The 13062-nt window shown below is 43.7% G+C and overlaps 1 protein-coding gene across 1 annotated transcript in view; it reads right to left on the bottom strand.

Annotated features, from left to right (window-relative positions):
- CADPS (Ca++-dependent secretion activator) overlaps positions 1–13062 on the bottom strand; it is a 439169-nt gene that overhangs the window by 256129 nt on the left and 169978 nt on the right. The window contains exon 4 of the mRNA XM_010851925.1: positions 4124–4204. Coding sequence (XP_010850227.1) covers positions 4124–4204 — 81 coding nt within the window. The remainder of the gene's footprint in view (positions 1–4123; positions 4205–13062) is intronic.

Here is a 13062-nt window from a genome sequence, read left to right as displayed (position 1 = left end):
AGAGAGAGGTCAGGATGCAGAGAGGTGAAGGCCTGGGTGAAAGGCATATCAAACCCTTGGATTGGGATGATGGGGAAATGAAGCTTTGTGTTTGGGATGGCATTTTGGGATGGTAGTGTGCATGATGGTTGAGAGAGAAGGTTCTGGTCACTGAATGACCTTGGCCAAGGCCTCTAACGTCTATGCCTCAACCTCTTCTATTATCCTCAGAAGGGGATAATAATAGCACCTTTCTCATAAACATAAAGTTGTTGGAGGGTCATATAGGTTCTCAGGTGTAAAATGATTAGGAGAGAGTTGGGCACATAGTAAACACCACACAAGCAACAGTTTTTTGTGTATATCTTCAAGCAGCTTCCAATTTATAATGACCACTCTACCCACAGCCCTGCTTTTAGAGTTAGAATCCTCACCCTCAGTGATGTATCACCAGCATCCACGTGTTTCATTAAGACCCTTACTCCCTTTCATGGTGGATTGATCAACTGCTCCGGGGGCTGGCCCTTGAACTAAGCTGGGTCATTCAGAGGCCTGACTCTTGAGATTGTGAATGTGCAAGGGGTAGTGAAAAAAGGGGAAAGAGGAGACAGGGAGAGAGACAGGTTGATTGTCTGAATCATTTCCTATCTGGCCATAATGAAAACCTGTGGAATAGCCATGTTTCTCATTTGAGAAGCAAATAAAGATGATTTGCAGAGAAAGAAGGAATAATGAATGGGACACACAGACTCAAGAGAAGAGGGGAAACCTTGATCCCTGGGTGGCCCCTGGTTCCACATCCTTCCTAGATCTTGGCTATACCTTGCCCATGGGCTCTGTGAGACATTCCCTAATTCTTAGAATCGACACCCTCTTGTAAAAAGCTTCCCTGTGTTGGAGCTTCTAATTTGCAATCCAGACACTCATCTTATAATTCAGAGAACAGAGTGAATTATGTATGGCAGATGACATCTATCTCCAGGAATTTCTGGTTATGATATTTACAGGAGCTGAAGTTCAGCCATATGGGTTGAATTGCACACCCTCAATAAAATTCACTGTGATGCTAGAAATAGAAAAATCAGGACATGCTGAAAGAAGACAAGCAAGGGTGCTTTGTTTCAATATCTCTTCACGAACTAGCTCTTCTCTAAGAACTTGATACTTTATTTAATTTCTAGTAGACAAGATAGTTCGCACTTTTCCTTAGTATTAGCCAGGTTAGTTTAAGCAGAAGGAGAATTTATTTTCCTTGGCATTCCACTAAACGGGACAAAAAGTAGTTCTATAGCTGCAGGTTAAGACAAAGTAGATCTAGGGGGGTTGAACATCTTGAGGATCTCAGGATACTCTGTCTGTTTACTTCTGTATACTGGCTCCACTCTTTTCTCTTCTCTTCCCTACGTGGAAGAATTGAACACGACTGCAAACATCTTGTCACCACTACACAACACAGCTCTGTTCGTTCATGGTCCATAGGTCTCAGGGGTTTCATTGGTCAGGTGCACCCACTTCTGGACCAATCACTGGTGGCCAGGATAGGCTGGAAGCTGCGACTGATTTCACTCGCATGAGGAGCTCACTGCCAGGACAAAGTAACTCCTTGGCCTCCAAGGAGGCCAAGCGTGTGAATGAATATTGCAAAAGAAGACAGTAAATGTCCAGGACAGCAGAAGATAGTAGTGGGCAGACTCACAGAAATCCTCCTGAATGTTTAAATATACCCTCAATATACTCTGATATTATTCTCCATTCTTTGTAAATTTTGACCCAGATTCACTTCAGTTGCGTATTTCCCTGTTCAAGAAAGTCTAGTTCTAAGTTGTCAGTGGTACTCTATTTGGTGTCAGAGTATCCAGTGATGTGGGCCAGGGGAGAGAATTTCTTCATTTACTGATCAGAAATGAGCAACTTGGCTCACTATGCTAACAGCTGTTCATCCATGATATTTAAAAAATTAAAATTAGCCTACGTGAGTTTCTAAAATTATCTTGTTAAGCCTCAAAGTAAACAAGACAACTAAAATAAAGGTGCCATGAGCTCATTTTGGAAGTGTGTATAAAATTTTAAGTTGCTTGAATACTTACTAGCTGTGGATATAATAGCTGCCTAAGAGCAAACCCTAACCTCTATTTTCTGGATAATCTGCCAAGGAGACACTGACTTTAGAGAAGTACATTTTAAAGCCTTATTGATGTTTACTCCCACATTAAGCAGGATTTTCAAACTGAGAGTCTTTTACACTACCTTTAGCCAAACAACTGTATACTATTTTTAGCCACCAGACTGACTCGAATATAAACTTTGAAGGTGTCCAAAAACTAGATGCAAAATATTTCAACAAAAGTGCTTGAGCATGAAAGGGAATTTTCCTGCTTCTTGGAATCTCCCTTGGGTTTCTCCTCCAGTAGAATTCCTTTCCATGTGTGCAAATCCTGATACACTTCTTCCCATAAAGAGGAAGGCTGAATGCCAAGCTCTACTCTGTGTCCATCTTGCCCATCCTCAATTCCCACAGCCCCCACCCTCACGTGCACACAAGGCCTGTGGCTACCATAGGAATCAGTAGGCTGCTGTTATTTAAAACGTTGATATTTTGTTCTTCATGGATATTTTTGCATTGGTTATGATTTTTAAAGTATTGCATTAAAATATTATTTTGATGCCCACATCCTCCCACCCGGAATTTTTTAATTCTGAATCTGAGGTGAGTATCTCACCCTGTTCCAGTCCTGATACTTAGTCAGACTTGAGTTAAAGGTCTAGTGCAGTCTCTTAACTATTACAGAATTGCTTAGCTTAGATTTTTCCCTTCTCTAAAACAAGAATAACTGAAATGTCATTACAGGACCGTTTGGAGGACTGAATGAGATGGTACATGTAAAGCATTTAACATGCTTGACACAAAGGCAATACTAATAAACACCACTAGTGTGACTACTGTGAATAACCACACAAACGAACAGCAGAAGAGCAGGTAACACTTAGGCTCATGGTCATCATTAGGAAGGCAAAACCCCAACTCTAAAGCAATCCTACCTACTGGGAGACTCAGTCATCACTCATCATTCTCAGTCATCAGAATCACCACTCCATGAACTGTCATTATAAGGGTTTACATACAGCAAAAAAGAAAGCACAAAAGTGGGGAGGACAAGCTCTTAGAGAAGGGGTCTTAAATTGAGGACTGAAGGCTGAGTAGGACGGCGTGATAAGTAGAAGAGAGGAGGAAGGTCATTCCAGGTTGAAACGCTAGTGAGTACAAAAGCACTGGGGCTGGAAAGGGCCTGGACATGTTAGAGGGAGACATTCTGTGCAGCTGGAATGGGGAGTCTTGGTGGGAAAGTAATGGGAGGGTGAGGCCAGTAAGGAAGGATGTGGTCTGTGGATTAAGAGCCTTGAATGTCATTCTAAAGGAGCAAGCTTCTGTTCTGGGGACAGTGGAGTATTCTATTGAAGGATCCTGAGGCTCTGTTTTGAGATGTCCATATACAAGGTTTAGAATGACAATTATGTGCAGGATGGACAGAAAATGGCAAGGGAGTGGATCCCTATTTGGAGGCTACTGTAAGATCCAGGCCTGGAAGATGAGGACCTGAACTGAAGCACCGGCAGTGGTGCTGGAATGCAGTAAAAGGGATCTGACCCACGTTTGGGAGGCAGAATCAATGAGCTGAGTGGCAGACTGAGTATGGAGTGTTGTGGGGAGGAAGGAGAAATCGACAATAACCAGGAGGTGTCATCCACAGTAATTAGACAGAGGCCACATGAAGAGGAGTAAAAGTAGGTATGGGCACTCAGTCAGAGGAAGAAGGTAAGGAGTGAGATTTTGAACACATCCAACTTAAAATGAAGGGGATTATCAAAGTGGAAATGCTCAGCAGACGGGTGGAAACATAAGGCAGGGACTCGGAAGGAAGGTGAGGCTGGATCTGAGTATGGATTGGAGTACAGGAAATACATGCATTGTCTCAAGGACAGTGGCCCTGAGGAGGAGGGCTGAGGACTCCATCAGGATGACTGTCCTCATCTTTCTTCCTCTCTGATTCTCAGTTTTGTCTTTCCACAGCCCTCAACAGTCAGTGTTCTCCCTGTGTGGGACTCAGCTCTGGTTCCCCAACACATGTCCCCAGAGTTTCCTTACCCTGGCTATTTGGTCTGCCATTTGGAGACGGCCGTCCAGCTCTCGTCTGATCTGGGCTGCTTGCTCATCCGGATTGTCCAGCTGCACAAAAGCACAAACATGGAGACTTTGAATTTGGGTGACGACAAAAGCCCAGGAACTCATGACTTTACAATTAACACTCTTACTCTTTGCTCCCATGGACCTATTTCACTAAAACTTAAGTACTGTGTGACAGACAAATCCTTTTAGACAGTGTGATGGGGTAGGCAGGCTGCTCCTAAGAAAGGCATCTGAATGAACTTGTATAGAATCACTTATGAACTTCTAGGCAGTAGTGTTTCTAATGAGGGCCTGATGCAACACTTCTGTTTGGGGTCCAATGAAGACAGTGTTCACAGGGCAGACATACAGGGAAGGAGATGGTAATATAACCATTAGCGATTCATGGAGCAGACACAGTTCGCATCCAAAACACCTACATAGCATATATCCTGCTGCTCTCCCACCCCTGGACCATGGATGATTAGTCAGTTTCTGCATCCTTTCTCTCTGAGCCCTGAGACCTTCTCAACCAGCACTCCAGGTGGCGGCAGCCTCTCAGGTGGTGCTGATACCTTATATACACTACTATGTATAAAATATTGATAGATAACTAATAGAATCGACTGTATCGCATCGGGAACTCTACTCAATGCTGTGTGGTGACCTGCACGGTGAGGAAATCCAAATCAGAGGGGATATATGCCTACGTGCAGCTGATTCACTCTGTTATACAGCAGAGACTGACACAACAGCGTAAAGCAACTGTATTCCAATAAAAATCCATGAAAAATTAAACAGTATAGAAGTAAGTGCATGTCTCCTTCTAACTAATCAAATGCATGCCTTAGAAACTATACTGAGTATGCTTCAAAAGGAGGTTACCCATGAACTGTTTGTGAAATTTGAGGTTAGTTACCCACTCAGCCAACTTTTGGCACATCTATATTAAAATTACATGTGATTAAAAAAAAAAAAGAAATCTATCTTTGTCTTTTCTGATGGGGAGACAATCCCCTAACTTCTCTGGTGTCAGTTTTACCATCTACAGAATAAAGGTGTTAGTTATGTAATCTCCAGCATCCCTTTGCCGTATTTCTACAAATCTGTGAAAGATATTGCAAGTATTTCTACAAAGGGCCATATAATGAAGACTCTAGGCTTTGAGGGCCATAAGGTCTCTGCTGCCGTGATTCAATTCTTCCAACGAAGCATGAAAACAGACACAGACAATATCTGAATAAATGAGCGGTGCTGTGTTCTAATAAAGTTTTATGAACAACAGGTGGTGGGCCATAGTTACTGATCCCTGCTCTAGGAATTAAAAGTTCTCTCTTCATTTCTAAGCAAGCTTAGCATTACCCTTCAAACTGTAATGAGTCTGCTTTGTTCAGTAATTGATACATTATTTTACTCACAGAAGAGTTTAATAAGTATGGAACAGTGACATTCAAAAGGGATGTGCTCTATTCTTCATTTCAGAACATGTTAACTCACAACAAAAAGTCAATTAAGAACTTGTGAGTTTTCTAAGTCTTTTTCTTTCAAGAGCCATTTTTATTCAGAAACTTGAAGATGAAAACCCAACTCCACACTTATAAAAAAGAAACTCATCTACGCTATGAAATAGTACAGAAAGTAAGTTATGTCTCAGTTCAGTTCAGTCACTCAGTCATGTCTGACTCTTTGTGACCCCATGGACTGCAGCATGTCAGGCTTTCCTGTCCATCACCAACTCCCGGAGTTTACTCAAACTCATGTCCATTGAGTTGGTGATGCCACCCAACCGTCTCATCCTCTGTCATCCCCTTCTCCTCCCACCATCAATCTTTCCCAGCATCAGGGTCTTTTCAAATGAGTCAACTCTTTGTATCAGGTGGCCAAAGTATTGGAGTTTCAGCTTCAGCATCAGTCCTTCCAATGCATATTCAGGACTGATTTCCTTTAGGATGGACTGGTTGAATCTCCTTGATGTCCAACAGACTCTTAAAAGTCTTCTCCAACACCACAGTTCAAAAGCATCAGTTCTTTGGTGTTCAGCTTTCTTTATAGTCCAACTCTCACATCCACACATGACTACTGGAAAAAACATAGCTTTGATAAGACGGACCTTTACTGGCAAAGTAATGTCTCTGCTATTTAATATGCTGTCTAGGTTGGTCATAACTTTTCTTCCAAGGAGTAAGCATCTTTTAATTTCATGGCTGCAGTCACCATCTGCAGTGATTATGGAGCCCCCAAAAATAAAGTCTCACTGTTTCCACTGTTTTTCCATCTATTTGCCATGAAGTGATGGGACCAGATGCCATGATCTTAGTTTTCTGAATGTTGAGTTTTCAGCCAAGTTTTTCACTCTCCTCTTTCACTTTCATCAAGAGGCTCTTTAATTCTTCGCTTTCTGCCATAAGGGTCACGCCATCCACATATCTGAGGTTATTGATATTTCTCCTTGCAATCTTGATTTCAGCTTGTGCTTCATCCAGCCCAGCATTTCGCATGCTGTACTCTGCATATAAGTTAAATAAGCAGGGTGACAATATACAGCCTCAATGTACTCCTTTCCCTATTTGGAACCAGTCTGCTGTTTCATGTCCAGTTTTAACTGTTGCTTCCTGACCTGCATACAGATTTCTCAAGAGGCAGGTCAGGTGGTCTGGTATTCCCATCTCTTAAAGAATCTTCCACAGTTTGTTGTGATCCACATAGTCAAAGGCTTTGGTGTAGTCAATAAAGCAGAAGTTTTTCTGGAACTCTTTTGGTTTTTCGATGATCCAACGTAGGAAGTCAAGAAATACCTAGAGTAACAGGCAAATTTGGCCTTGGAGTACAGAATAAAGCAGGGCAAAGGCTAATAGAGTTTTGTCAAGAGAACGCACTGGTCATAGCAAACACCCTCGTTCAACAACACAAGAGAAGAGTCTACACATGGACATCACCAGATGGTCAATACTGAAATCAGACTGATTATTTTCTTTGCAGCCAAAGATGAAGAAGCTCTACACAGTCAGGAAAAACAAGACTGGGAGCTGACTGTGGCTCAAATCATGAACTCCTTATTGCCAAATTCAGACTTAAATTGAAAAAAGTAGGGAAAACCACATTCAGATATGACCTTAATCAAATCCCTTATAATTATACAGTGGAAGTGAGAAATAGAGTCAAGGGATTAGATCTGATAGACAAGAGTGCCTGATGAACTATGGACGGAGGTTCGTGACACTGTACCAGGAAGCAGGTATCATGACCATCTACAATAAAAAGAAATGCAAAAAGGCAAAATGGTTGTGTGAGGAGGCCTTACAAATAGCTATGAAAAGAGAAGCCAAAGGCAAAGGAGAAAAGGAAATATATACCCATTTGAATGAAGAGTTCCAAAGAACAACAAGGAGAGATAAGAAAGCCTTCCTAAGTGAACAATGCAAAGAAATAGAGGAAAACAATAGAATGGGAAAGACTAGAGATCTCTTAAGAAAATCAGAAATACCAAGGGAACATTTCATGCAAAGACGGGCACAATAAAGGACAGAAATGGTATGGACCTAACAGAAGCAGAAGATATTAAGAAGAAGTGGCAAGAATACACTGAAGAATTATACAAAAAAGTTATGTCTACTATGATGTAAATAAGAAAACTGGATAATTTACAATCATTTTTTCTCTGAAGTACCATGAATAGCCTTCATTGGTTTGTTTTACAAAACATACCTGGCTTTATGCTCTTTTTATCACCCTATTCAATTAAGGAGTTGCCTTATCTTCTCTCTTCCATGGGTTTTTTTTTAATTAATCAATTTTTTTATTGAAGGATAATTGCTTTACACAATTTTTCTGTTTCAGCATTTTGATGAGCAGAACTATTTTCTAGATCATGAAAACTGGATTGTAACTTTTGGCCATATATCTAGTATTTCTCAAAGGGTGTTCTGCTGAACAACAACCTTATTAGATACTCCAGAAGAAAGGACTTGGAAAGGCTCCAAAAGAATGTTAGATAAGCCTGGAAAATGCTGTGTTGAAATACAGTTTCTGAGTTCTTCAGTAAGGAAAACTGTCAGATTTTCAAACAATTCAACTACTACTTAACTTAAAATTCTATTTTTTTGCATAATGCCCAAAGAACAAGAGTTGGAAATCCTGTTCTAAATTAATCAGCAGTCACAGCACTGACCAGTGGGCCCTCCATCACTGCCTGACAACCGGCGCACAGAGGAAACCTGGTATCCTCAGGGCTGGTTTACGCTCCAGTGAAGTGCTTTTCAGTCTGTTTCTTGGAAGCGTCAGACCTCTTCATATCCAGGTGAAAATCCACTGGGAACACTTAGAAATGTCTTGTTCAAAATATATATGATATATATATATATCATATATATATATATGATATATCTGACTACTTCACTGAGAAGAAGCAAAATTATTTGGTTAGAGGCTACAGTTACGGGTTCTATCAGAAGATATGGTGCTCACCGAGGTTAAAACTGAAAAGAGAAAAAATGTTTTATGAAAATTCTCAGAGGTGTCTGAGGGCTCCCACTGGCCTCACCAAATACAACTACAAATGGCAAAGAAAGCCAGCAGTGAAGATGACGAGCAGGCTAGGTCTACATGAAACGTCATTCATTCATGCATTGGTTTACTTATTCATTCATCAAATTTTTATGGAATGTCTTGCTATGCGTGATATTGGAATACAGAAAGGAACAAGACGGACCCAGCCCCTGACTCTATGCAGCTCAAAATCTAGAAAGAATAGCTATGATTATTTGAATTTGGACACAAAAGAGAAGGGATTAGAATTTACTGATGCCTATTTCAAGAGCAGGTATTGTATGACGTATATTAAACCCTTTTCTCAGGGGTTCCAAGAAATAAATCTTAACATGCATTCTCCCAGGAAAAGGATTCTGGGCCAGGAAACATTGCTTCCTCCTGAAAATTCATAACACATATTTACATAATTAATATTTAGGGAAATTCTGTAGTAAATAAGCCTGCTTAACTGCATTTAATATTGTCTTTGACATAGTTATTGCAGTGAAAACAAGTGTTCCACAGGGTAGTGTGGGAAATTCCCCATGCAAAACATCTTTATGAGGAAGGTACCTTCATCACCACCATCTTATAGATGAGGAAACAGTCTCTGTAATGTACAAGAATGTAGTAAAATGGCATGAGCCATGTGAAATGGAATTGGCCCTGCCTCATCCTGAATCTCTTTTTGTCCTGTTTAATGTTGACTTTCTTTTTTTAGTGTGTTGTTCTGGCTTTCTTTTTGGCCCTGACAATTAACTCCTCACTCTTACTTTGTTTAATTCAATACAAAGAATCCCCACCGCCCCATGACTGGGGGGAAGAAAAATATCTACCCTCTGTTTCCTATCGTGACTGATTTCCTCTGGGCAGGCTGCAGCAGTGCCAGAGGCCTCCCTAAGAAATGACAGCAATGGGCATGTCCTTATCCTGGCTCTGCCACTTAGTAGCTGTGTGACCTTGGGCAAGTTACTTAACCTCTCTGTGCTCAGGCCTCCTCATCTGAATAATCAGGATAATAAGTCTACCACGGAGTAATGAGGATTCACTGAGACCACAGATATAAAGCATGTGGCCCACTCCTTGGCACGCAGCAAACGCTTAGAAAATAGTGGCTGCTGGCTGTGTTCTAAGAACAGCTCATGCTGGCTGTAATTCTGACATGGCCCACAATGGGGCATCAAAGATTCAGAGAGAAGGTGCCGGATGGGCTAGTGTCCCTGCCAGGTGTGGATGTGGGTGTCTTGGTCTAATCTTCTGTGCCCAAAAAGGAAACTGATAGGGGCTTCCATTTCTGGACAAATTTCCTCGGCTTTTCAGTGTATCCTACTTTCTCCAGGGTCAAGTCCTTTGCTCTGTTGGACTTTAATTAGCAGGAGTGACCAGAAGGTGGACACTGCTGCCTGAGAGTTAATGATCTGAAGGAAAGACAGAAAGAGAAATGCAACCAAAGCTCCCGAAAATAGTCTGGTGTGAGAGAGGGGGCCAACCTCCACCAAAAGGCTCCACAGACCCACTGGATGAGGCCCCTCCACAATAAAGAGAAATCAAGTAATTCTTTTCAAGAGCTGAAAAGAAAAAGCCAGCAAGGGGCTTCCATGGAAACAAGGTTCTGTTTACCTTGCTGGTCTTTTCCACCAAGGAAAGGAGAGATCCATTGGCGAACCAGGTCAAGGGCAAACCTTTCCTGCCGACAGCTCATTAGGGTTAAAATATGTACATGTGCATGAAGGCTTTTTACCTAATTAGCCAAATAATCTTCCTACTAGCAGGGGTCAGACAGAGGCAATGTGGTTGTTTTGATTTGCCAGCCAAGCAAAAGAAACCATTTCCCTGGGCTTTTCTTTTAAAGTGATGGAGGACTAAGCTCGGCACAGGGTTAATGGAAACAGGTATCACCTCAGCCAGGGGTTCAAGCCCATCCAGAGGTCTAGGATTCTCTCCACTCACCGCTATGCCCTTTCGGTCACTGTAGACACGAGAACTCAGCCCCTCACGGCTGTCGGGCCATGTGGCACTGGCAGGAAGGCCGCACGGTGGAGGACCCCCAGGGGGAGTCTGTGCCCAGCTATCCCAATCCTTGGCTGCAGGACCCTGTCATCTCTCTTAACCTCTCTGAGTCTCAGTTTTTTGACTGCAGAGGGAGGACTATTTTTCACCTTGCACAGCTACGGAAAGGACTGAATGAGACCTTGTGCTTCAAGGGAAGTCAAGCTGACTTGGGTTCAAACCTTGACTCTGCAATTTCCTTACTCAAAGGGATCAAACAGGTGACTGAACCCTTCTAAGCCTCGGTTTCCTTGTCTGTGAAAAGGGGAGAAGGTAAGATACCCACCTCGGTGTGCTTAGAGCATGATGGAATGGGATGATTATGGTGTGCACATACGAGATCCTATAGCTTAGCAACTCGCTTCTAGAATGAACTCTTCTGAGGATGGGTGTTCACCAGATGCTACCTCCCCTCCGTGCCCTTTGCGATGTGTGAAAGAAACCAGGCTGGGCGACGAGGGAGCCCTGGTGTGGACCAGAGGCACTTGTGTTCTGTTCATGACTTGAACTTAGCCAGAAGATGTCAGGCCAGAGTCACGGCCTCTCTGTCCACAACCCTGTCACCTGATAAACAACAAACCCTAAGAGGTTATGTTCCAGGAGTCTCTGAAAAGCCTAGAGGAGCATTTCTCAAAGCTACACTCTGGGGAACACGAGTCCTAGGGACCCTCCATGAGATAGGGTTCTGTGTGTTCCTCTCTCCTCTTTCTGAGAAGCAAGAAGACACCTAAGTGGGAAATCCTGCATGAAGGCAAGGTTGTATGGGTCCATATTTCCCAAACATATCTGACCACATGGGTAGTACATGTGAACACCGCACACATTTTGGGCCATGCTCGCCTAGGCAGTTCTCCCATGCGCCTCACTTTTCTCATGTCCATGACAGAATCTGGTGTGGGGGGAGAAGAGAAGGAGGCAGGGAGGAAGCACCTACACTATGCAATTAAGTCTATGTCTCAGTGAAAAGGGACCCATCTGGGAGGCCCCGTCTGACATCTGGGGTGACGGAGACGTCATGCCAGGGCCTGGGCACGCAGCCCCCTCACTGGCTTCACAAGCCCTGGAGGACAGCCTTGCCAGTGTTCCCGGAGACATCCTTGCATACCAGCTTTCCCTAGGGATGCCTCAGTGCTCTGGGGCTCACACATGATCATTTTGTGGAGGCGAGTCCATCTCTGGACTCATCCAGTCATCACTGTTACTGCCACAAAGCAACCCACCATCAAGCGAAGAAAGGACTGTGATTCAAATATGCAGAAAATTGAAATAAACAGGCAGAGTACTCGATGCATTGTTTGAGTAATTGTTCTGCTTTCTGGACAAATCTATAGTCCTCAGCCTCAGAGCAAATGGACCGAGTTCAGTCTCAGGACTACACTGACATGACCCAGAACTGTGGCTGGAAGGAGATTCAGAGATGACACAGTGACTTCAGGGTAGAGACCCCGCTGAGCTCTGCGGCTTGTCGGGCACCACATTCCCCCTCTGTCCTCCGCCCAGGCCTGAGGAAGGGCTGGCTTGCTGCTGCTGCTGCACACACTGTCTGCCACACCTGGAGCACTTACCCTTGTCTCCTCCTTGACTTAAGCCTAACCTCCTCCATCCTTCAGTTTGGCAGCAAACCTTCTCTGATCATACAAGACTCGGTGAGTTCCCACTGCCATACGCTCTCCCAGTGCGGGCATGTTCCCTTCATCAGCATTCACTGCAATTATAGTTTTACATCCACTCATCAGATGATGTGTTGTCCACCTACTAGACTGTAAACTCTGTGAGGGCAGGGGATGTGATTTTGCTCACCTCTGCATCCCTGGCATCCAGCCTGGTGCCAACTACAGAGTGTGCTCTGATGACTGCCTGAGTTAAAGGACTAAAGGACTGAGTTAATGAACTGTGACCAGAAGGAAAGTAACCCACCCACAGTCACAGCATCATCATCAGTGATGAGGCTGGGACTATGTTCCCAACCTGCTCACTTCCAGGCTCTGTCTGCCTGCTTAGCGCTGTGTCCTGCGATGGGCCGCTTTCCCTGAAATACATAAAGTCGAACTTGGCTGGCTTATACCCAGTCACATCGCTGATAAAGCATCCTTAATTCTGGGCTACTGGGGACCAAGGCAGGTGCGCCTATCAGCAGCTGCAGGGCAAGCCACCTGCTGACCTGAGTTTAGCTCCATCTATTCCCCTTGTTTCCTTTCTACTTCCCAGGCTGCTCCCTTGGTGCCCAGGGACTGGTGTCTGAGAGGGAGGCTGCCAGGAGCGACTGCAGAGGAGAGCAGAGGCCCCTCCCGGCATTCCACCCCGTCACCCCACCCCACCCCATCCTCCACAGGCCTGCTTTT

Source organism: Bison bison, unplaced genomic scaffold (assembly GCF_000754665.1).
Source record: "Bison bison bison isolate TAMUID 2011002044 unplaced genomic scaffold, Bison_UMD1.0 scf7180017864304, whole genome shotgun sequence".
NCBI lineage: Eukaryota > Metazoa > Chordata > Mammalia > Artiodactyla > Bovidae > Bison > Bison bison.
The sequence above is the reverse complement of the archived record's forward strand: the minus strand, read 5'-3'. Positions and strand labels throughout refer to the sequence as shown.